This window comes from Aythya fuligula, chromosome 5 (assembly GCF_009819795.1).
Source record: "Aythya fuligula isolate bAytFul2 chromosome 5, bAytFul2.pri, whole genome shotgun sequence".
NCBI classification, from domain to species: domain Eukaryota; kingdom Metazoa; phylum Chordata; class Aves; order Anseriformes; family Anatidae; genus Aythya; species Aythya fuligula.
The window spans coordinates 47,664,311-47,690,864 of record NC_045563.1 but is presented as its reverse complement, the minus strand read 5'-3'; the positions used below and the strand labels follow the sequence as shown (position 1 = coordinate 47,690,864).

Genomic DNA, 26,554 nt, shown 5'->3' with positions numbered 1-26,554 from the left:
GGAAATACTCGGATGTAGCTTGCACTATCTTATTCCTGCGTTAAGCTTCATTTCCATAAGGGATCTGCAGAAACTTGTATAGTTACAGCACAAAAATGTATGGTTAGGGAAAGGGAAATTAGACACAGAGGTCCAGGTGGCTAGCCAGTGGCAGAGTCTAAATCTGTTCGTTTCTGGTTATATGGCTGCTAGGAAACCATGTCCTGCATTCACCTTGAACCAAAAAGAAGATCCAAATTACTGTCTAGAGGTAGCAACCTGTTAGCATCAAATGCTATTCATTGTACAAGCTAAAGCTGGAAATGCTTAATTTATTGGTTAAATAATTGATGTCACAGGCGTTCCCTGGCATTTGGTACAGACAGACAGACTTGCAGTAGGCTTTGCCCCAAAGCTGGCAAAGGGGCTCTTAACACAAGGACCGAGGCACTATCCACCATAAATTATTTACATACAGTACTTACTATAGTACTTCTTGTTTTGCTGTCAAAGAAGGAATCTCTGTCAGACAAATCAAATCTGTTAAAAGATTAGAAGGAAGCCCATTAGTTTAAAAAAAAAAAAAAAAAAAAAGCCAGTAATTTCCTGTTCTTGCTGACCCCTTCAATATTATATTTTCTCCTGGGGATCTCTCATAGCTAACATTAAAGAATAGCTTGTAGAAACCTCATTAAAATAAAGTCAAACATAACTCTCACATTTTAGAGAGGCTGTTATATGTTTCACTCATTTTATATATTTATAGGTTTTTACACACACACACACACACAAAAAAAAAAAAAAAAAAAGGCTGTTGATGCTCATCAAAGTTGAATTCCTGCCCACTACTGGTCTAGGGTTTCTCCTAATAATTTACATTTGGGCTGAACCTGCAAAGCCCTAAGAGCACTCTGTGCTCCCTTATTCAGCAAATACCCAGATGGCCTCACTGAAAAAAAACCACCATTGCAAGCAGTGTAAGGCACTTTCAAACACAAGCTAAGTACCATCTTTTGGTCTTTCTCTGAGCCATGAGGCTCCTTTTCTGTAGGAACATCCCACATGCAATACCTGTATAAATACAGTTCCTGCAAGTCTGATCTGTGACATCAAATGTCACATACATTGACTAGCCCCACCATCAGGTATGTGAATCTAATACAGAACTCCATTAGTGTTCTGCATCTCTTTATTAAACACAAAAATATACATATCTAGAGTGAAGAAATCCTGCTCTAGGACTGGTATTTGTTCCAGCTGGCACACACATAAACATGGTCTTCAAAGCTTCTCCTCCGGGATGCTGGCCAAGGAAGAGCAGCAGCAAAGCAATCCAGGGCAGCCAAAACTTAAGCTGGGCCCCACCTTGCGATTTTTTCCTCCACCCACGTCTACAGCTGTTCTTACCAATCTAAAACCGAAGGCAGAGCTGCCACTGGCTTCATACCATTTACAAGTCAAGACCTGGTTTGTAGTACATGAGTGAGCTGCCCATACCAGATGAATGGAGTTACCCTTACTGTTTTCAACCCATATCTCTGTCCAGAAATTTTACTGAGCATTTTATTTTAAACGGAAAAAGACTACTGTAAACCACACTAAGTTTTGTTTGGCAGTCTAAAAGTTTAAGTATATGCTTATATAGATATGTAACATATATCTTAACAAGAGTTAAAATGCACAGGGATTGCACACAAAAAAAAAAAAAAAAAGTAAATTTACTGCAAGATGGAAATGGAAATGTTTTTACAGTAACCACTAACAAAGCATCGGCATTTGTTTTCTTTTCACTTTTCCAGATGCTATCAGAAAAACCCAAACCTGTTGGCATGGCTGCTGGCACCACATGGTCACTTACAAGTGCTGCTTCTCCCTGGAGAAGGGGTAAGAGAGGCGCTTCACTGTCTGCGGCTTGTGTTCGGCCACTTTGGGCTGGATGGGCTCTGTTATCTTCTGGATTACAGAGTTGATCTTTTTCAGAAGCCCATGGGTCTGATTGATCTGATACATCTGCGGGGGCAAACAGAAAGACAATAAAATGTCATCACTTTCTGGTTATCCACAGAGAGACTGAACCGTAAAAAATGAATTAGATAATTACATCTGCCTAAACTATCGAGGAACACAGCTTACCTTCTTGAAAACATCTAAGAACACATAGATAGATGGAAAAGTCAAAGCAAGGCAAGAAGAGTCTTGCAGCTTCCAAGACTTCCCACCTTCTTTATAAATGAAGAATATTCAAGATACTTTGCTTCCACAACAGTGAAGTCACTAAGTCCATTGCAGTTCTCTTTTGATTTGATTATGCTTCTGATTAAAACTGGTGGTAAGTGAGGCAATAATGGGGATTAATAAAAAATCCAAACCAAACGTGTAGTTTTAGTTTTGTACTAAGTGATGCTGAGCTTTGAGACTGTCTCTTGTTCCATTACAGACTTTCCGCTGCAGTCTGCGACATGCACTTAGTATGTTTAAATATTAATCTACCTCTAAGCTATGCGCACTGACCAGGTAGCTATCTATCATGGATGATTTAGAACTTAGCTCATAATGAAAATACACCATGATATCTCTAATGATATTTCAATTATTCTGAGAGGTAATTTATTTTGTGGTAGAGTAGTCCCAACTCCTGCAAACATGACTGATGATGTGTAAGTAGTCACCTAAACCCAGCGAGACTGCTGCACACAGAGTATTACATTCACTTTTTAGCAGCCCATCCATTCAGGTGAGAAAGAAAACTCCAAGTAAGTTTCATTATCAATTGCAACCTCTTTTAAAACACACTGAGATGATGAGACTCTATGAGATCACTCACATCGTACACGGATAAAGGCAGGAGATAGGAATTTGTGATTTCCATTCCTCCTTCCATTTATTCTTTCTGTTGTCCTAAGCAAGAAAGTTCATGACTCTCTTGCTTTTCCTGTTAAATACAAGGGGAATACCAGCCTCTTTGCCGGGCTGTGCAGATTAAACTATTTTAAAAATGCTTGTGGGAAGAGAAGTCTACATTTATAAGGTGCACAAAGATGAGAATGTGTTTAAACCATGCCTTCTTGGGGGAAAGGAAAAAGAAAAATGTGGCTTACCTTCTTTGTGGGCATCTTGAGCTTAAGAAACTCTGCCTCTCGACACAATACATTCCATGGTGCATGTATTTTTACAAATCCAACCCCATGGATTTTTGTCTTTAAAAAAAAAAAAAGAAAGCAAGAGAAAAGGTTACCAGTGAGAGGAAATTAGATACTTTTCCCCTTGTGTTTCATCCACATTTAAGGAACAGTCCATTACAGCCAACACTGTAAACCTCATTTGTTTGAGACGACCAGTTTCTAACAACAGGACAATCACTGGGCACCTCTCTGTGCGGAGCCGATATAAAACGTGACTCAGAAATGCTATTGTCTTCTAGAACAATCACCACTAGGTTAAACAGATAAGAAGATAAAAACTGTTTGGGAAATAAAAGCTAATGACTATGACACAAATACAGACTAAGCCAGTTAAATTTGATTCACAGGCACCCAGCCAAATTCTACAATTTCTTGAGTGCGTTGTAATGTAAGGGTCACAGCTTCAGCATGAAAAGAGAGCAGAGGCTGCAGATGCAGACATCAAGATCTATGTTAAAACACCAACCATTTTAATTAGGAAACTTGGTTGGAAAAATTGACCACCACCACCAACAGAAATATCAGGGATGACACTAGTAGTACATGTGGATCCCAGCAGTTACCCCAGCTGCGGTTTGCTCCTGCCCACCCCTGCATCCACAGGTGCCTGCCAGCCCCACCAAAGAAACCACCTCCAAGACCCTGGACAAATGATGTCAAACCAGCAGGGGAGAAGAGAAAGAAACATTAATGAATCTTTCTAATGCTGCTGCTTTGCACATTCAGGCAGTTTTAACAGCTGGTTTTCACACAGCTATATTCCCTACCTGCCTTCTAGAAATCCATTAATTACTCAGAGGGCATAACTAACTGCCAGCCTTCTAATTAGGCATCGCTTCCAAACCATCCTTGAATTTATTTCACAGAAGAGCATTTAAGTGACATAATAAACATCATCTGTGAACAAAACCCTTGTTCTTTTTGCAGTTAGTAAGGCCACCTACACAACTCCCAGGCATTCGTCAAGCTCTGGTGACTGCAGGTTTTCCCCTTCTCTGATGTGCTGGATATGGAAGCTGCTGTAAATCCCCTTCCCTTTCATCTCTATATGTTTCTGATCTGATACCTTGTACCAAGAGATACATGCTCTCCTTCTTCGTGGTGCCCTGGCTTGAATGCCAAGCCTTCTGCTTCGTTTGAAATCATATTACATGTCATGGGAGCGGACCTCCCAGCCCGCTTAGGATTTTCAGTATCTAGGACTTGGCACAGGCAGGTTTCCAGTTCACTACAACAACCTGACAGAAAGCAATCTGTTTTTTCACCTGAGGATGGAGAAAAGGAAGATTTGTCATGCTGTGCCATCACCCTTCCCTAGAATTTGTGAATTGCATGTGGTTTATTTATGTATTTAACACTCTGACCACAGGTCTAACTGCTTAACCTCAGTTTTTACATCCTGTGAATAAAACCAACATGAACGTTCACCCTCCCTCACAGGAATTTCAGGCTTATTGGTTGGATCAGTTAATTGTAATAGCTTTCTTTGAAATTAATATGGCTGTGGCTATTTCTACTAATCACACACTGGCAGTGCTTCAAAAACATGATTTTTTTATGTAGTCTAATGGTCTTTTAATAGAATATGCTGTTTTCAGAGTACAGGTGAAAGGCATTACAAGCTGTACTGTTCACAGCTGAGAATGGAAAGAGCAAGACTGTAACATGGAGCCATGTGCTAGAACCAGAGCATTTACCAGAACTCCCCGCACAAATGTGATTCTCCTGAAGGCTGAAGGTGTAAAAATTTCACTGTCTACATCAGATATTTCTCATCAGAACCAGAATTACCAGAGGATCCAACCCATGGCATATTGTCAACCCACCAACCACTGATTAGTGTTTACAGACACCTAAGCCTCGCCTCTAGCTATGATAACACATCCATAAGCTATGTGGCAATAAAGCACACGCCACAGCAAGTGCTGCCCAAGGCAAGCTCAGCACCTCCCTGGACTCGACCACCAGTCATGCTCCTTATCTTTACACATCTGACGCAGCTCCTTACATCCTCATCATGTTCCAGTTCCAGGCCAGCCTCCACAAGGTTTCCCTCATACTCCTCCCTCCGAAATCTCTTGTCGTCTTCATGGGAATCTGCAGGGGGTTCGCTCTCCCCCATCTCCAGCTGCACGCTCTTCCCAGGAAGCGGGTGGTCCTGCTTGGTGCTTCGTGCACTTGTGTCATTGTGGTGAGTTCTCCTGGCGAGTGCCCTCCCAGATGAGGACTTCTTGTAGTGATAAACTAGGATGTAATCCACCTTTCTCTTGCCATCTCTGAAGTAAAGTCCGTATTTGCAGTCAGCATCTGGATTTTTGGATAGGGAGTTCAAGAGCTAGAAGTAGGGAAAGGGGGGTGTGGAGAGAAGGAGAGGAGAGGAATAATCATCAGAGAGCTGACATGGGCACCAAGCAGACTACATCCTCATATCAAGCACCCCTCCTAGCTGCCCAGAGCACGCAAGGACTTAACTTCAAACAGCAAGCCCATAGAAGGAGCCCCCACATGCTACTTACACAAAACAATTTTGCAAGTTAACACTTGCAATTTTCCTGGTAGCCAGCTGGGATTTCATTGGCCAGAAATAAATAGATAAAATGACTGGGATTTAATCTAATTCCCAGCATGCTAGTTCATAATTTAGCTACTGGGTGGATTTGGTTGTCTCCGTTGAGGGTTAATTGCCACTAAGATCATCTGTCCTTTTCCACCCAGGACATCTGTGTTTCGGTTCTGACAAACAGGTTAATATCATGTGCAAACACTTCTCACTTCTCTTATCTATCTCTGTGAGTTTGTATCATCTGAGAAAGAGATCATCCCAGATACAGACTGAAGGGAGCCAGCTGGTCGCCAAGCACAGCCAACAATGCACGTGGACTGCAGCCAGGGAAGCAAGTTCGTTGTGACCAAGTTCATCACCTTTCTCCCCGCTTATAAAACCCATGCAACTTTGCAGTCCGCGGGTGGCAAAGGCTTTATTCCTGCTCTGAATTAATACTGTGCAAATTTGCTCTGCAGTGGTGCGGGACGCCAGAAATCTAAGTCTCAAAACACAACCCCATGTTCAGGTATTTTTCTGAAATTTGCACCAGACAACTGTAGAAACATACCAAAGTACTAACAATTACTAATTTCTGCTTGCAACAGCATAATGCTCATGCATAATTCTACCCTCGGATCATTTAAAAAGTGAAAACACAATTGCCATGTATTTTTACAAAAAACACTAATCTCAGGAGTGGCTTTCCAAGGACCAGGGACATTTTCAAGCTCCTAACTTTACAGGAGAGCATTAACCTTCATGCAGGGTAAGGACTCCTGCTCCAAATGACAGCAATCAGCTCTCAGTTACAAATCATACTGGTCAAAATCTGCTTGGGATGTGCACTCCTTTTGCTTATTTCATAAAGAAAACTGGGAATGTAACAGATCTGCAACCAATTATCTTCAAGCCCAACTTCTAAGCCACAGACAAAAACAGTAGCCTGTGAACTCATCACAGCCAACACACCTGAAACTTCATGCAAACAGCCACTTACTTGGCAGATCCCACATACTCATTGGAGGGACTGAGCTGTGGAGGGCTGATCAATGTTATTCTGCCGCTTGACCCCAGCTGCGTGGAAAAGCTGCCTGCGTTTGTGCCACATCAAGACACCAGTCTTTAGTTCTTAAACATAACTGCAGTACAGATCACTAATCACTATTGCTTTCTGATTGCTTCATGATTAATGGCATGCACGCATTAATCCAGATTATTTTTTTTAAAGCAAGCTGAGTGTTTGTGGCCAGCAACTCAGGGATGCAATCTTCTATAGGAACAGAATAGTAAGAAATATAAACTAACTATGTTTTCAGGATAGTCTCTTCAAAATATCGTTGCTGTAAACAAGATACAGGATCACTGGGTTTTCTTTCAAGATAACTAATTGTATTACTTTTTAAAGATTTCTTGATTGTATCAATTAACTAAACATCACTTACTGAAAAATTGGGCTGAGCCCATAGATGTCCAGGTAAATGCAGGAAGATAAAATGAGGAAAAGACTCAGACCTCAAGCACTTCCTACCCTCACTGGCCTGACTTTTTTGGGGACAGCCAGCAGCAATTTGTCCGCCTGTCTGGGGAGGAATAAATACAGGAGAGAGGCAGGACTGGAGATGGCTCCTGAAGGTGACAGCAGTGAGTGCACTGGGTGTTTCTGGCTGCTCAGGGCAATACAGACTGCTCAGCACACCCTGCCCAATGCTCCTTGTGCCCTGGAGTGCCCTTCTGGTGGAGGCTGAGGAAAGTGGCACTGAAAATGCCGATTTCACTAGTTTCTTTGTGCCACCACCACCAGGAAGGGATCAGGCCACGGTGCAGAATCTGAATGAGCTGCTTCCCATTTCTTCAAACTTTGTTGTTGAAAAGCTGACCCTCCTGGGGATTCGCTGGTAGTATGGGTGAGCCTGCTGCGCTGTGGATATGAATGCCTCAATACATTTACTAATGAAAAGAATAGTTACCTCACACTACAAAAGGGATGCACCCAAAGGAATCCAAAGGAGCCTGTTGGTCCTCATTTAAAGAAATAAATAGAGTCTTGTAAGGATGTGCTGAAAAGCACTCAGGAGGCCACATCCTTTCTTGCAGTGCTGTTGCACTGAAGGAGAGAGATGCATTGGCCAAGACCATGCATGGGCCATGTGCCTCTGGTTCCAAGCGAGGTGCAGAAAGGGCATCTCAGTTTTAAACCAGCAGAAGGGGTATGTGTGCCTTGACACAATTATTCTACCACACTAAACCCTAATTAAGCACAAGCACAATGAATCAAGCATTGCTTTTTATGGTGCACCTTTCTCCAGCAAGATCTGTTGTATAGCTCACTCCACCTCAATTTCTTGACCTGAATAAACCTATTTTTGTGCATTTATGACATAGCCAACTCCTAATCCTATTATGTATTCATGTTACTAACTTCCTTTAAAACTGCTGATAAAGATATAAAGAATTTAACTAAGGCACAATTAAGGACACTAGAAACCCGTCCAGTGGAAAAACCTCTGTTGTGTGCTACAGACTATTTGTTTAGGGTTACTGCTACTAACAATAGCTTTTCAACGCAGTTTTAGGCACTTTTTTGTTCTGCTCAATACAGGCAAAGAGATTTAAAGGTTACCACAGCCTTAGTGCCAGATTACTTACTCTGAGAATAACCAACCCCTTTTTAGGCTACAGGTTAAAAAAAGGATCCCTTGCTTCCCTTCTTCAGCCCACACACCAAAGTACAAATCCCACCAAATCAGCATGTGCTGTGGCTGACAGTAATCCTCCTCAAAACCTCAGAAAGGAGAGGGAGAAACCTGCAGAGCCTCCAGGGAAAGGAAACACTTGGAAATAAGGTAAAGAGTAAAGAGCAGCATGCCAGCTGTTACACTTTTGGCAAGTCCTCTACTCACTGTGCTTTCGTGCTGGTCATATCCTATATCCTCAATAGCTCGGATGTTGATGATGTGAATCCCCTTCTCCTCAGCAGGTAGGCAGGAGTATTTCTTGTTCACCCTCATTCCTGTCTCGTCTGGAGCCTCGCTGAGGTCGTCTGGCAGAAAATCCACCCCATGAAACTCACTGTCTCCGTCTGCAAGGAAAAGGAACAACTTCATCAAGACTCTTTAATCCCAACACTTGCTCCTCCCAGAGCCACCCAAGCTGAAACGTATCCTGTTCCTGCCCTTGTCTGCCAATGAGCCTCCATGCGGGGCTCCCACCCCTTGCCTCAGTCTCAGCGAGCCCACAGCCCTGAGCCCTACCTCCTCCTCCTCAGCAGGAGTGCTCCCCCTACACCTATGCCACAGTGCTGTCCCATGATTAGGTTACCATGCAGCCTCTTTGCCTCGCGAAGATTTGATTTTCTCTGTTGGCAAGAGAGTGAAAAAGGGGGAAAAAGAAGAGTAGTCTGAGAATCAGCTAGTGAATAAGGGAGCATGGTGTTTTCCTCCTTTTACAGTATGCATGTTCTTGTTCAATACGCAATTTCACTTGTTTATGCTGAAAAAGTAAGCATGCTTCCCCTTAAGTACCTATGTACTGCATAGGATGTGCTGAACCTTTCCTATTTAAGGAGTCTTAAGGGTCTTCTGAATATCAGGTTTCTTCCCTCTTGCCCTGCCAGAGACTCTTACTGTTCCTGTTTAGTATTTAACTATATAGACGGGCTAAAGAATCTCACATAAAAATTTAAGTACAAACTAAGCAACCAGATAATTAATGAAATACAAACCATTGCTTGCATGTGTGAATTTCTGCATGCAACAAAAGGCTGAGTTTTCTAAGATTTGACTCATTTTGATGCTGAACTGGAATACTGCAGCACTATGCATTTTTTCAAACTGTTTGGGAGCAGAATTTGCTTGTCTGAGGAGTGGAGATAAAGCAGGAATTTTAGAATTTAGCCTTGAGTGGATACTAAATTAACTTTCCCCCTCAAAAAAACAAAAACATGCGGAGGAGCACAAGCTAGCAGCTAGACTGCAACAGTCTCGCTGTAGCTAGCCCAGTGCTCAATCTCTGGAACAGGGATCTGCAGGAACTGAACAAATTACACACAGTGCCCCTGGGCCTTACACAGATTTAGCCTATTAGAAAAACTATTCCCCTCATACCTAGAGCTTCCACTAAGTTTAGGGAGAGCTGAAGACAGACATCACATTTTAACCAGCTATTTCTTAGCCTAAGAGGAATGCTACTCCTCTTCACCAAACCACCCATCTGGTTTTGGTGGAGCTTCAGGGATGACATAACAAGGACAGACAGGGAAGATCTCAGGCCCCAGCAAGCTTGCAGATGACATAGAACTCAGGAGAAGGGTTGGTAAGCTGGAATGTAGGGCTGCCACTTAGCAGGGTCTCAACAGGCTGGAGAAATGGGCTGAGAGCAGCCTCATGAAGCTCAACAAAGTCAACTGGGAAGCCCTGCGCTTGGACAGACCAGTCCCATGCAAGGAGCTGAGTGGATGAAAGGTGGCTCTGCAGACCTGGCAGTTGAGTACAAAGTGAGTCATCAGGCCTACAGTGGAGAGGGATAACTGGGAGAGGGATAACTGCAGACTGGACTGCACTAGTAGGACAGCAAAGCCAGCAAGTCCAGGGAAGTGATTTTCCTGTTTGGTACCTGTCAGACCACAGCTTGAGTGCTGTGCCCAGTTTTGGCTTCCCAGCACAAGAAGGACATTGACAAGCTTGAGCAAGTCCAGTAGAAGGCCACCAAGGTGGTCAGGGGTGTCAAGCCCTCAATATATGAGGAGAGGCACTTACACAGTGCAAAGAAGAGAAGGTAAGGGTTGGGGCCCCACTCCTGCCCTCAGCTACCCACTGAGCAGTTACAGGCATAGCAGGACCAGATTCTTCGCACAGGTGCACAAGGGACATTGTGACAGGACATTAAAAAAAATCATTAATTTTTTAACAATAAGGGCAACAATATGATGGGAAAGGTGCCCAGCAAAGCTGCAAATCTCTATCCACCCCTGGAGACAGTCACAGCTTGACCGCACAGGGCCTTGAGTGACCTGACCAACTTTAACACTGTGGGGTTGGGCATTGCATCAATCTGCAGCCCAGGTGCTTCTTAGTGATATGCAGGGCTTAGTATGGACAGCACCTGCGGCAGCAGAGGAGGAAGGTGTGGTGCTTTTTGGGCTTATCATTTCAAGGAAAGTATTCTTGGTAAGAAAGTCATGCTTATCTGGCACTGTCAGACCCATTTCTCTGGAATTTGCAAGTCCCACGAGTTTGTGGATCTTCATTTCAGCCCCTTTTATTGGGAAATCTGCTGCCCAAGTGACTTAAGTGACTTTCTACAAGCTCCACAGTTTCCCTTGGAGGGCTGAGGCATTCCTAGAAACTGCAGCACACAAATCTGATGTCTGCCACACACTTCTGAAGTCTGTGTAACTTCATAAATAGAGCAAATCACTCCTGGACCAGGCATGGAATTTTAATTCTGACACCCTCCTTGTGATCTTGCAGCAGGATGTTCAAACTCAGCAAATCATTTGAATAACAATTTATAATAGTTAAATAACCTTTTTTATGGAGTAATACAGAAATGCATCCAGAAAGCTATATATTTTAGGGAGCAACCAGCACGTTTGTAACAATTCCCTATGCATCTATGCCCTGTTTTTCCCAACATATACACGCATACACACACTGACTCCCTGAACACTTAAGAACTTACACATACTTCATCAGCCACAGCATCCTATGCATTCGTGCCTTTGTTCCATAGCTGTAAAATACTCATATAATAATACAGCAACTTTTGGAACTTCTTACACATAACAACCTATGCTTATATTTGGAAGTATGCCTGAAAAATACCTAGGAAAAAAATACCTCAAGTGCTATAAAACTCCTCTTTCCTTCCTCCTCCTCTCACGAGTACAAAATAAAACCCAGGTACTCAAGTGGACTGCAACGAACGTTAGAAGAGAAGCACCAATTACTGACTCACGAATCTGAACATTTTTCCTACCTTATAATAGGTCTGTGAACTGAAAAGTGCTAGTTTAGAAATCACAGTTAGGATGAAAAATGTTTAGAATGGAAAACCACAAGCTTCAATGAGCCCAAATGAGCAGCCTGTGCTCTCTTGCACTTCTCAACTGCATTTGTTAAGTATACAGTACAGAGCAAGGAGACCTGCTCTAGTGATTCAGTACTATTGTGCAAGTCCAAACAATCACCCATCCGCAAGCATATATTTACATTTCTGTTTACACATCAGTAGCCTGGCAATATCTGAAAGAACAAGTGCTTAAGATAGGCAATGAATCATAAAATTTTGTTTTATTATGACTACTGAAAAACGATGCAAAATGTGAGAACTTTATTGATACCATCTTAATTACAAGAAGTTTGATTTGTGCACTTAAAGATGATGTCAGGATTTAATGCTAAGTAAAGCCATCCAAACCACTTTGGTAATTACAAACGCACAGGGATTATAACTATTTCACATATGCTGATTTGGCAGAGGTCGAAGCATTCTGTTGCAGAATACAAAACCTCTTTTGGTATGGAACAGAATATTTTAAAGACTTATAAATCTCTATTTTGCATTGATCATATTACACAAGGACAATAATTTAATCTAAAAATAAATTTATGTTCATAATTAGTTAGAACAATATAGTAGACATGATATGAAGAGCACAAAGCATATTAACATCGTAATACAGCTACAGTCACATCTTAATCTATTTGTTGGGAGCTGAAATAGGAGGAGTACTGTGAAAATTGTTAGCTTTGCAGCCTTCTAGCATTGACTAACCCACTCTTTTCTATTTAATAACCAGAAAATTCTACAGCAAAGACCTGAAGAAACATTTGACATATTTCAGCATAGCCATATAACCAGTCAGACATTTACCCTCCCCTTTCCACAGTTGACATTGTTCAGAAACCCATGGATTTCAAGACAGCAGGAGTCCCTAATATTATAAAATCAGACCCACTCAGTGCTTCTCCTACACTTTATTATGCATTGCTTTGTCATTTCTTAATGTTTGGTATGAATCTCAGAAAACCCTGCCAAGTATACACTATATAATGAAATATTTTAAAGTATTCCTTGCCTGTCTCCAAACACACACATGCTGTACGGGAGCAGAATGTTGAAAAGCCATTTTGATAAGACTTGATACCAATTTCAATCTATCCCTGAACCAAGTTTGAGAAAGTATTTGGTCAACGGTGCATGTGTACATGTATAGAACTTCTCCTTTCCTTACCACAGGCACTGAAGGGCAATTCCTGTATTTGTTGCTGCTGACCGTATTTTTCACACGTGGTTCAGAAGAATGGACACAATGGGCTCTGTGCTGTTTCCAGTACAATGTAAGCAAGCACTACATCCAGCTGAAGTAGATAAACTTGTATGGAGCACAGAGATGAAAGCAGGAGGACAAAAGCTGGTGAACACGATCAGAAAAGACAGTGGACTTGTGCATGTCCTGCATCTTTGGTCCACCTAATTCTTCCCTTGAATCTCCAATAAGTCTTTCACTCTGAACACTGGAAACAAGACTTGATTTCTAAAAAATAATCACAAACATCTGCTTCTTTGTGCAAACTTCAGCTGCAGAACATCGATGAGCAAACTCCTCTCAAGTTTTGCAAAAATTAACACTAATTAACAACAAATTTTCTACCACAGAAATGTGGCACATTATGCTGCAAGCTGCAGATATCTAGACAATGCTTCTTCATTGGACTTTAGTGACTAAGTGAACAAGAGCTGATAATTCACTCTAGAAATAGATGATTTTTTTTCACTACTAGCTGCAGCCTTGATCGACTACCTTCTCAATATCCTCTCTTACAACTACTAAATATTCTCTGGGAAAAAAAAAAAAAAAAAAGATTTTTTTCATTAAAATAAATGGAAAATTGCATTAACACAATGTAGTTTTATAGAAACATCCTGCCCTTGTTCTAAAACAAGCATAAGCATATATAAACAACCAGGCAACTATTTCACTACTCAGCCTGAAACTCATAATGTAGCTGAAACTGGCTTCTCATATCCTTGTTTTCTTTTTTTAGGGAGTATGTTTAATAAAGTGGCTAGAACAAAAAAGTCATAAAAGACATCTAAGCTAGCTGTCCCAGTTGTTCTCAACAAGGAAGAAGCAGGACAGTTGTAAGACCATGTGATTTAAGACTTTCTAATGTCCAGATTGTTATCTTTTTGCCTTATATAAACAGTGACAGAATTAGGAAGGAAAATTCAAAAATTATTCAGGATAGGTTCCTCGAACTAGTCATTTTAAAGGAGCCACAACAGGAGTTCTGAAACACCAGCACATTATTTTTAGATTCCTTAAACTGAAGACATTACTTTCATATGAATTATGATGGAAAAATGCTGTGCATATGCCCTGATATTGACAGTGATCCTACTGTGATGGGGAGAAAACACATTAAGGAAGACACACACGCATGTTAAAACAAAATACAACAGACACATCTACACATATATAGGTTGCATATTTTGTTTATGCTATGCTTTTTCTGCAGAAGAAATACTAACGTAACAAACTGTCAGGGATTTTTTTTTTTAGTTTTTGAATAATTTTTTTTAAACTTCAACAGATACAAAGTGAAAACTCTTCAGCATGTTTTTGCTTAATATATATTGCCCCCTAGCAGCAGAATCCTCCTTTAGCAAAGTCTTACCCGTTTCTTTACTTCCTGTATCCTCCAAATTCAAAGCTACAGGTTAATACTTGGGCAAGGAAGGAGGGAAAAAAAAAATCCCACAACTGACTCGCATATTATTCTCCCTTCCTCCTTCCTTCCCCCTCCTGATTCATTAAAAGGCTTTGGCTGCCAGATTTGGAGCCTGAAATCTCTGCTTCATCCTCACAAAAAATAAGGCAAAGCAAATGTCAAGGAAGCCTCAAACATCCCATCCCACCCGTGTGTCTCATTTCTGACCTATGGGTCACCCCTCCTGACCCACTAAATCCTGCTGCAAGCATGCCAGCGAGGATACCCGCTGCTGGCACAGGGGCAGTTCTTTTTTGGGAGGCTGACACCTGTTTACGAGGCGCTGGCTGGAGACCAATGTCCCGGTCAGGAACCACTGTGCTCTCCAAGGAGCACTCGTACATGTCCTGAACTTTTGTTCTGTTCAAAGGCTGGGAGTTGAGAACTGATTAGATCCACATCTGGGACCCTCTGATTTAAACCTTCCCTTGCATCTCCAGCCACTGGCAACCAGCCACTGCCTCTGGCTGGACCACTTCTGTAGGTGCAGGAGGCTGCACCAATACCTTCAACAGGCAAAGGGCTGCTGTAAAAGGCAACTGACCTATCCTTGGATGAGATGAATGCTTTTGGTGATGTCAACATCTTCTCGACCTGACCACAGAGACGTGACTCGCTCTCCCTTTCATCTTCTGTGGCAGCCTGCTAAATAGGACACCCTGGAACTTGCCCATCTCCTTGCTTCTGCATTTATTTTAAAACTTGGCTGTGGCCTGGGTCTGTACAGAGCATTACTTTAATGAAGCAAACAGAGAAGAGGGTATGATCCAATTCATTTAGAAAATAAAAAAAAATAAGTAAAACAGGGTTGCAAGAAGAGTTTCCTTTGCAGAATAGAAATATATCTAAAGCAGAACAATCTTCATACATATGAAGCTGACAACTTCATTAGCACTTCCAATTACACTGAACTGTGGAGCTCATTTAAAGACTTTGTTTATATCCAGTATTTGGGAGTCTGAAAACCAACCCCTGTCACATGGGTGGAGAAAATTCAGATCCTGGCAGGATTATTTGAAACAGCAGCTTAGGTATGTTTCTCAGTACAGACATATCAACAGTGGGTCTCCAGAGTGGGGCTGGAGCTTTCCTGGAAGGCTGTCCACAGCTTTAAAGTTATTGATCTATTATTATCAGCAACATGTTAAGAGGTGGCTAGAAGGACAGACAACTATGGCATCATTTCTATTTCTGCCCTTCTATTTTTGCTTTTAAAGATTAATTTACCCTCTTTGTAATATGCAGGCCTAGGTTTGTACACTTCTGACCTGACATTGCCCTTGTGAAATCTGAAAACAAAGAGCATATTACTTAAAATATGTAATGATAGTAAAAATGAACATTTGGGGGTGAAATGGAATTTTCAACAGCACATAAAAGACCAGTGAATATCAATTCTATCACAAGTAATGAAATTCATCCTACCAATTTATGTCGACCCTGGAAAATCCCACGTTTCATAAAAACAAACAAACAAAAAAAACAACATGCAAAGCCTCCTCCCCACATCCCCTGCCTAAGACAAAGTGCACTTTTTTTCTTCCAATTACCAACAGTTATTGCACTATTTATTAAATACATCTCTTCTCAGATATATTTCTAAAATAGGAAAATTCAAGCACACTTACTCTTCTACCACCAGACGCTGGAAAAATATTTTAGTTTTGCTACTTTTGTTATTCCAATAAAAGTAGCATTTGAGACCACTTTCAAGTCCACTGCAGACTGTTCTTCGTAATTACAGTTTTATAAATTATTTACATACTTCTGTAATTTGATAGCACTTTACAGAAAAGTAGACAAAATAAGCAAAATTCTTCTCCCAGTTACTTTCATACATGTACAGAATAATCCTTGCAACATTTTTTTGCATTTCAACTAGTTTTAATGAGAACAGAAGCACCAGTGTGATTCACTGAGATGCCCTGGAACTGAAGGCTGTACCATTCTTACACAAGTTACAGCTGCCTTCCAATGCACCTACTGCTGACTTCCTCGAATGCACTTTGCGATGTTGTGTTGTTATGCATCTCATGGGAATGGGCAGGTGCAATAGGGAAGGAAGACTGCATCTTTATCCTATGGATCCCAGTAGGCACGTTTTGAAAGGTTATGATGCTAATCATTTTTGTTTGTATGTTCCAACAGAAGGCAAGTGTTATTAAAGGGAGCAGTATAATGAAAGGAAACAATTACTAGAGAAGATACTGTGAGAAGAGCGTTGGTGAGCATTAGGACAATGTATATCTAAACTCTTGTCACTTTTAAAGATATCTAAATACATTTAAAGTATTAAACATATTTTCCTTTACCAGACTATTACAAATAGCTCATTACACTGAATATACAAAAATGAGGATCCAAAGTTTTACTGTTAAAATATGAGATATACATGACAGTCTGGGACCAAGGTCATAGCCTATACCGACTGGTAAACCTGCTCATGACCCAAAGTGTTTCTATTTTCTAATCTTTAAATATTGGCACTTACGTTTAAATTTCTATTCATCAAAGTCACAAGGGTGTTCAGATAACATAGACTTAGGCCTTAGACTCACGTCAGCAGGCTTATAGGACACAAACTTTTATGATATTCAGAAATATCCAGGACACTTCTTGAAATGCTACAGTTCCTTGGACCTCATCATGAGTCTAAATGTTATGGAAGGTTTTGGCTAGTCCAATAAAGATGTTTTTGACTACAGTCACTACATTCAGTAACTGGAGCTCTCCTACATTTGCAGTGAAAGAGCCAATACTCTCCATCTGAGTCAGCCTGGGTGGGGTCAGGTTTTGCATGGCAGAGCTCCACTTAATGTATGTTATTTGGGTGTGCCAAAACAGGTGGAGCTGATTTGATAGTGAGATGGTAGTAAGCGATTTTTAACCGAGGTCCACTGCAGCCTTCAGTTCTGTGCTATTTGAGGTGTCTTTCCACAGGAAATCAAACTAAAATCCTGAGATGGGCAAAGCCTGAAGCTATGCTACTCAGCTTTTCGCAAGTATTCTTCAAAGTGCTGCAGTTTTAACTAGGATGCAGAGAAGAACTTCTGTGCAATAACACACTGCAAAATTTCACTGGCAATTGAAATAGTTTATCTCTCACTGAGCAGGTAAGCATGAATGAGTGAGGGGGAAAAAGCTCTATTAACTCTTGCCTATCTGAGAGAATGCCATTCTGTGTATTCCTCCGTCTTAATCCACCAAGCCTAGGCGTGCCGGAGACACAAGACCTAAGAAGTGACTATGCAACCAAGTAGTCTCTTTCATGCTTTTAAGAAAGAGCAGAGATGTGGCTGCCACAAAGAAGGTGATATCCCAGGAAGATGCCACACGCCAGTCAGCTAGCTTGCCCAGTGCTTGAGGATGCAGACATGCTACAGGAATGCAAGATACTTCTGTTTAGGACTTCCGGTGGTCCCATCTTGGGTTGCAAAATTCTTGGAGCACAGAACTAACCCGTGAGTGAAGCCAGCTTCTCTTGGGTGCCGGCAAAAGCAAGAATTGGGCCAGGGCCCTTGGTAAGGCATGTTGAGACCCCCAGATGAAAGGCACACTTGAAATGTTTGAGCAGAGACACACATTCCTCGCAGTTTGGCCATCAGCAGGGAAGCTGGTAATGACAGCAGCACCAAGCCTAGACTCACCAAGCTTTTGACAACCTTTTCACCCTTAACAAGCTTTTGACAGTCTTTGCTATCTGTTACATGTCTATATCAAACAAGCAGTCAATACCCCATCTAAGTGTAAAACACCGCACTGTAGATTTTGTAACAGGAGACAGACTGATTAAAGTCTAACCTAAAGGGACACCAGTCAATCTACATTTGCTACAGAAGAATGAAGAAGAGGAAACTGCCAGTAAATTCATTTTGACTATAAAATGGTAAGAAACAGAGTCAGAAGAGTGTGGAGGAAACTGTGAGTGCTGCAGGTGGTCAAATCAGCTAGGCCAAAATATCCCAAATCTTAGGTTTAATTCCCAGCTTACTCTTATTTGTTTGTTCTGCAGCAGTACTTTTCCAAAGGGAGATGAGAATCCATATCAAAGATATGTGCCTTGAAGAAGCATATTTCTGCTTGAAGGCAGTCTTTTCCATGGCCGCTGTATGGGCACATAACGCTCCCTCCTCCCCCCCCCCACCCCAGAAAAAAAAAAAAAAAAAAAAAAAGACACAAAACCCTATGAATTCATATCATAACCTAAGATATTTTGAAAGACTATGTTCGACCTGTGTATAAACAAGGACATCTTGGCAGAAGCAAAAAGACACACTCCAAAAAAAGAACCGTTTGAATGCCACACACTATACAATATGCAGTAATGAAACCAGAACTAATGAAGGGCAACTGTAGTCCAGTACTTTATCTCAAGAAGTGAGAGATAAATAGCAAAAGAGAAATCTGTTTCTATCTTATTCATTGTTCTTTGAGAAATTATGCAAAGAAAGAGACCAACAGCTGGGTCAACAACCAACAACCAGCAGGTAGTCATCAGTCTTCCCGTGACATACCCTGTGTCTTCAGAACTGTGTACAAACTGTCTTTTCTTTAGGAAACAGCTCTGAACACCATAAAGGTTAGACCCACCCAAACAGAAACTGGAACTGATACAATTTCAAACAGTACCTCTCTTTTGTAAACAAATATTCAGTTGATTCCCAAATTTTAGCAGTCCTATTATGGTTCAGAAAGGGAACGGTATGAGTCTCTCCTGGACGGTACAATGTAAGGCTCCATCAACAAATGATAAAATTTAATTTCTGCATCTCTGACACAAGGCATTCAAACAATGTTTACTGTGCACATAAAATGTACTGCTCCTTGTTAAAGAACAAGGACTAGCTAACAAAATTAATGATCAAAAAGTATTTGAACCACCACAAGCCTTCAGAGAAGAGACATTAGTGAAACATAACCACAAGGCAGACAAACCGTATCACACCCCCATAGCCCGTGATGGTCTGTCTGAAGTTACTCTGGGTAAGAAATGAAATGGCAGCTCCTGCCAAGAGCCGGCATTTGGCATAAAGGCAGATATAGAGAAAGAGAGAAAACATTATTTGTTTTCATATTTCCTGACAAAGACATTAGCAATGTTGTAACTTTATTATTTGTAGAAGGCCAAGGTTTCATTATAGAATTTAAAAGAGGAATCTCTTTTCCTCTGATGTGTGATTAAGTTTATAAGCGTAAGGCAATTTTATTGTGTTTTTCTGTTTTGGTTTACAGAAAAGCAATTCACTTGCCTTTTTTTTTTTTTTTTTTTTTTTTTTTTTTTTTTAAGAAAAGGAAAATGTTCTGCTCATTTATCTGGTAAATGTTTATCAGATCAGTGAAAAAAACTAAACAATGGAATAAAACATAATTAAAGTTTAATATATTGCTTATCTTCAGGCATTGAAACATTTAAAAACAATATTCCTTATAAAAAAGTGTTTTTGTTTTACCAAAATATTTGGAACAATATTTTATTTGGAAACTATCCTTTAGCATACCTAATATTCTGTGAACTTTTAAAAAAATATATTCTAAATTGCTATTTGTAAACTTTATCACTCTTTAATAACACATACTATAAATTGTTTGATAAGTTCAACCAGTTTACAAAAAGCATGATGCATTTTTGCCAGGTAGGTTTCAAGTCTTATGAATATTCAATTTTTATTTTTTTAAATGAAATTATTAATTCTCTGTAGAAGTGACTGGGAAGTAACTGCTTTTAAACCCAAAATGCATTTGTTGTTGATTAAGAGGAAAAAAAAGTTCCTCTCCCTGACCACACTAATTATGTAAATACTGGTATTTAAAGGAATAGAGGGCAACTAAGTAAATATAAATGAACACGATGCAATTCTAACTGATTTCAAATCTAATGGAGATAGCTCGCTAGTAGTGTCCTTCAACTGTTTGCTTCACTAACCTCTTGGATTTCTGGAACCCATAACTGTTGCTATTTTTTATTACTAGTGGCTAATATTCTGTGAAGTGATGGCATAGAGCAACAGTGGTTACAGTGGAACAGGTGTCATAACGCTGGATCAGCTATTGCACAAAGCATTAATTTGGGAGTCATATGATATTTAAAACATTTAAACCAGTTGTAGCAGTTGAAAAAAAAATCCAAGTGGTTAAGCACAAACTGTTATTTTCACAGTCACTCTTCATCCCAGCTCAAGACCAAAGCACACTAGATGCCCTCAGAAGTCATACAGATTTTACACCAGAATATGGGCCCATTTGGCCCCCAAGACCATGAAAAATAAGACAACCCTCCAAGTGATGGAAATTCTTTTCCTGCCAATGCAGGAGCAATCAAAAAGCAGCAGCAATGTGTGGGACAAAATGTGTGTGCTGCTGATTTCCCTGTCTTTGTAGCCTCTAAAAGACCATACATGGTAGAAATCAGAGGGGACTCGGTTAGAGAAAGCTAAGTCAGATCTTCCTGAGGAATAACATCCTTCCAAGAAACTCCTTGAGCAGCACTCTACAGAGGAAGAAGGAATTTAAGAGCTTTGCCTACCACCAATATACATGTATATCTAGGACATCAGTGCTCTGAAACAGTGGACAGTGCCTGCACCTCTATCAATAGCTACACATACTTACCTGAAGAAAAATTTCAGCATTACAGCACGTGTAAGGTTTTAGAGTCTATTTTCTTGACCTAATTTTGACATGAGGCTGACTTCTGTTTACATGAAATTAAGACTTATTTCCTGATATCATTCATCTCTAATTGCATTCTTCCAGGAAGTATTTATAACTCAGATCAACAATTTATATTCATTATTCCTTGCCTACCTGCAGGGCTGGTTCTTGCCTGTGATGCCCTAGTGACCGCAGACAGGAAGGACAGTAAATGCCACTACAAGGCAACTCCAGACAATGCTGTCCAACAAGATGATTCAAGGAAACTTCAGAGAACACAAAGTCTTCCTGATTAGTAGAGGCAATAGTAGAGGCTTAAAATCCACAACAAAACTGTGTTACATAGAAAGCTAGATGCTCTAATTCTAATGAAAATTGGAACAAGATTACATTTAGGAATGACTTGACCAGACCCAAAGCTGTGGAGTGCTAGCTCTCACATACAAATGTATCTACATACTAATGCTGTCACTGCAGAACATAATGTTCATCGCGTAAATGATGCATAGCACCTACTCCAGTCTATTCAGAAAGTCTTACAGCACCCTATCAGGATCTCCTTGGACAAGAAAATATCAAGTGCTTCCTAAAATAATCTCTAAACTTGCTAATCAGGCCTTAGGCTCTTAGAAGCTGATCCTGTGATATTTTAAACAAGATTTAAGCCAAACACCAGTATCAGCCAACAATAGAAAAATCTGTATCTGAAATGCTGTTTTTCATACCAAAACAATTACTTGCTTGTTTGACAGATAGGGGCATATCTTGCTAATCTTGAGGATTTTTAGTACTTGTATCCCGTTTGGCTTCTCTCCTTATGCCTGTTTATTTTGGAAATCTGTGGTGTAATTCCCAGAAGTTTGGATGGTATATCGCTTACCCACTTCAATAAACAATCTGGAGTACTGTTTAAATATGGAAATGCTTCACAGCAGCACAACCAAAGTGAAGGTATGCCTTAGGAAAATGGGGCGGGGGGGGGGGGGGGGGGGAGTGGGAGGGGAGAGAGAGAGAGGGAAGGAGATGTTCTCATGCAGATACCCATTTGTATGTCATTAATCCAGCCACATCGAACAGTTGTAAAATTTACAAATTGCAAAATATTGATTCAATTCAGCAAATAAAAATTTCCATCTAGCAATGACCTCTTAAAACTCTGCCCTTCAGAGCAGAGCCCTGTTGCTTCATCAGGAACTGAATGGGTCCAAACTAGGCACACTGGTAGCGCCCAGGTCCATTGGGACACTGCATTTCTTAAACTTTTCAGAGTGCATGAAATACAACCACTTATGAGATAAGCTATACATGATCAAGCAGTTCTTCATTTTTCTAAATCTGATCTCTTGCCTAACCTCCTATAAGTAACACCTCCTCTCAGAAACTGAACTTACTGTTCACAACACGGATGTGTGATTCCCCCTACTGAAACAAGTGAGGTTTATTAGCTGTGAATCCTCCGAGTCTTTATACTGCGGCCTTATGATGTTCACCTCCAAAACCCAATTCAGATTTTTCTTACTCAGTCTCTAGAAAATCTCACCTGCTACATCAGCTCCTTTCTCACCTACCAGGAGACAACCTTCCAAACCTATTTGTCTTTGTAAACCAAGCAGGGATTGGTTTTACCACAAGAGCAACTTCAGGTTGCTGGATGGCTTGAGACTCCTCATGATGGTGTAAGACTGCCGACACAATACTCCTCTGCTCCCACAGCCACCTCTGTATTGTTCTTGGGAGACAATGTTGAGAACATCTGGTGGTCACAGGAGTGCTCTCAGAATAGAATAGCATGTATACAAACACTGTCAAAACAACCCACGGCTAACACTTTGTGATCAAACTGCACATCCACTGCCTGGTCACCCAGCACCCAAAAGCAACAGGACTTAGTTTCAGTGAACACCCACAAAAATATCTTTCCTGTGACTAATTCCTTTACAAATCCATCAGGGCTCTCAGGACAGTGGTATGTGGATTCTGCTCAATCACAGGCTGTTCCTAATCTTCTCCAGGGGTATCACATGGAAGCTCTGTCTATCACTGCAGATACTTTGGGACTCCTTCCTTATAAGTTAGTAAATCACAGCACAACTAATCCTTCTGTGAGGCACAGCTCAGAAAAAAAGGCAAATGACAATTTGCACTGTATTGAACGAAATATTTCTGTTAAAGATGAAAGAGCAACAGCAGTGTTCCTCTGGGATACTGCTTGCAGCTCTCATCACCCCTATTCCAGAAACACAAATTCAAATTTAAATGGATGCAAAAATGACTGAGTGGCAGTGATGGAGGGAGAAGCTTGTCTTTGCAGAAGATGATGAAAGAAGTTGTATATGTTAAGCTAGAAAACTATCTAGATGGATTCCATGCATCACCCTCATTTCCCTCCCCCTCCCCCCCAGATGGTCAGGCAGCCAAAGAGAAATGAAGAACAAATAAAGTACACGTATGGCTACAGTAATGTTTAAAACACTCAAAGATGGTCCAGAGATGAGGTTCTGAATCACAAACATGCATGAGGTTCAAGTCAGAGCAATGGAGGCAAAAAAAAAAAAAAAAAAAATCAAACTATTTTTATAATGGTACTTGAGAAATTTATGAATGGGATTCTGTGATGTGGTTGCCCGAAATAGCAAAGATTTGGACATGATGACCTAGGAGTTCCTGAAGTAGCTGGCATGCAGGCCGTCATGTGTGCACACAGGGTTTCCCGCTGCTTCCTTTCCCCTCCTGTAACATGGACTTTTCCCTACAAGTTCCAAACAAATGTCAGCATTAACATACAGCACCTCAGAATAGGACAAGAATAATGAATATTCCCCTACATACAACAATTCTACCTAGAAAACCAAATGGAAGTTTGTGCAACCAGTGACAAATGCTGCTCTTGCACTATTGTCTTTTGAGATGTATTTTCTTGTTGTTGTTTTTTGTTTGTTTGTTTTTTATTTTTTGCTGCTCTTCTCTCAGCTTTAGGCTGTATGATCCACACTTTTTTCACAAAAAGATGCCCCAAACTGTGTACATAACTCCAGCTGATGCTTTTTCATCCCTCAGAAGAATTATATCATCTCTTGCCTACATCATTCAATCTCCTCCACCATAAAAATAAAAAAATAAATGCGGATTTATATTTGGTTTGTGACTCCTAAACCTTTTTCTGAGGAACTGCTAGTTAATCTGCTAATTATTCCTACCCAGATGGAATAGTTTGCAGTTGTCTGGTTCCCAGCCCAACCCATGGGAGGAATATAAGCAACAAGAAGTCTGCAATTTAACAATATAAAGTGTAAGGCTGCTAGTACCAGATCCAAAACTCCACAGTCACATAACACAAAACGTAGAATTGTAAAATATACTCATATTAGGTCTTTCAAAGAGATTTTTTTTTAATTTTTTTCTGGGCAGTACGATATCAGCAGGCTTTAGTGCAGATCTTTTACTAACTGTCCTGCTACAGTCAGCCTAATTTTGACATAAAAGAGTAGAGCTACTGTTAGCTCTTTGTTGGGTGCTTTGCTGAATATGATAGAAGCGCAAACCACATGTGCACATGTTCAAATAAAATTGCACCAGTACTTTGTGTGACTTGATAGTACATAGATTCAACATCTAAAATCATGGAAGCAGGGCAAAAGTTCATTTTTGACATAGTAAAACTTAGCTTCGTAGATACTGGATGATATTCTTCTCTGTAAACATGACAGCACATCTGATACAAGATAAGAAAGAGAACTTACAGTGACACATAGGCTAATTATACTGAAAAACAGTCAGCACTACAGAACAGATAATAATGAGAAATGAATACTGAAGGAAATTTCGATGTACTTCTTAGATAACTGTGGTACTTTAAAACTGGATTCAGTTCAAACATTTAAAACATCTCAGTCCGAGATCTACATTTCAGATTGAGAATGTGTTGATGCACAACCAGATTTTAAAATAAATACATGGTGGAGCAGAACACAAACACAGATTAAATAAAAAAAAAGCCCTCTTCAGTTAGGACTCCCCCTGTTCAAACAGCTTTAAAACCACTTGCACTTCAAGTAAGCTCAGTCCAAATGCAAAACTCTGCAGAAGTCATCCTTAACCATTCAGTTTGCAGCGTGGATTGGCTGAGATGCATGTTGATTCAGTGCAATTTGTGTCATGGGTGCAACCCAGATGAGACTGCTGGTTCCTGCTCTGTCCACTTGACCACAAGGCCTTCCTTATACAAAAGCTGAAAGTAAGTAAAATTAAGGACAAAGCACACCTAGCCTCATGAAGGAAAACACAAACCTGGGCATGTTTCAGCAGACCATTTGCCTTGCTGAAGCTACATGAAGACCTCTCAGACTGGAGAGGTGTGGTTCTTTAACAACTAACTTGTAGGACCAAGCTGAAAAAGCGTTCCCAAAGCATCCACGTTCCAGTAACAGCAAAGGTGAGGAACACCACAACACAAAAGGACAGAAATTTGGAGTCATGCGAGCTACTCTAAACATATCCTGTAAATGTAAGTTATTATACTCCCATCTAGCAACTAAATTATTCTTTAACACCCTTCACCAGAACGTCACATTTGACTTAACTAAAAAGATATCATAAGTTTTTCTAAGACAACAACTGAGTTAAATAAGTGAGCACAAAAGCCATCCGCAAGAAAGTATTTAATTACACTGCTGAGCAGAGACCAAGCGGACACGTAACTGCCCGAGGGACAAGCACAGGACATGAGCAGACCCAGCCTTCTCACGTGCCCTGCATTACATACGTGCTCCACAAACTGCAGCTTGTAAAAGTAAAGCAAATTAACCAGCGGCGCTCTTTAATGTAGCCAACCTTAAGGACATTTGAAACGAGGGCACAGGGCGGGGTGTCAAAGAGGAGATAGGGCACTCTCAGTTGCAAGCACACATGGGCTTACTGCCACCAAAACGTCCCCACACATTTCCATCATGTTATTCTCGAAACAGCTGCTGCACACCAGTGCTGCCCAAGTGTTTTATTATATGGAGCGACCGTTGCGAGCCCGCTGCTGCTTCTGCTTCACATGGAGGCACCTGCACCCTCCAGCTTTCTCCTGGAGAAGGGGTGTGTTTGTGCAAGTGCAAGGATTGGCACCAACGCTGGAATACTCGAGTCACATCACAGGTCCCAGCCTCTCAGCCCCAATGGCAGGATGTAGATGGTGGCAATCGCATGCAGTGCAGGTCTGTGTGAAGCCCTTTCCTGGCACAGGGACATCTTCCTGACTGCTGGGGCCCATCCCTTGACCTCGGTGAAGCCTTTCTGCCAATCTGCACACACAAAGTTTCTGAAGCCACCCAAACAAGTGGCATATGAGATTTGAACACATACCACCACAAACATTGGTTTAACATGCCCTTGCCTTAAGAGGCAAAGGAATCAGCTCTCATATTCCTTTTCAGGGT

General features: G+C 40.9%; 1 protein-coding gene across 7 annotated transcripts in view; it reads right to left on the bottom strand.

The window, feature by feature from the left end:
* Nucleotides 1–26,554, bottom strand: part of ANO1 (anoctamin 1) — a 75,209-nt gene that overhangs the window by 32,594 nt on the left and 16,061 nt on the right. For all 7 annotated transcript variants that reach the window (XM_032188865.1, XM_032188869.1, XM_032188867.1 and 4 more), the window contains exons 2-6: nt 8,607–8,785; nt 5,170–5,496; nt 3,078–3,176; nt 1,838–1,989; nt 465–519 (exon numbers count right to left, since the gene is read on the bottom strand). In XM_032188865.1, the coding sequence (XP_032044756.1) occupies nt 465–519; nt 1,838–1,989; nt 3,078–3,176; nt 5,170–5,496; nt 8,607–8,785 (812 nt within the window). The remainder of the gene's footprint in view (nt 1–464; nt 520–1,837; nt 1,990–3,077; nt 3,177–5,169; nt 5,497–8,606; nt 8,786–26,554) is intronic.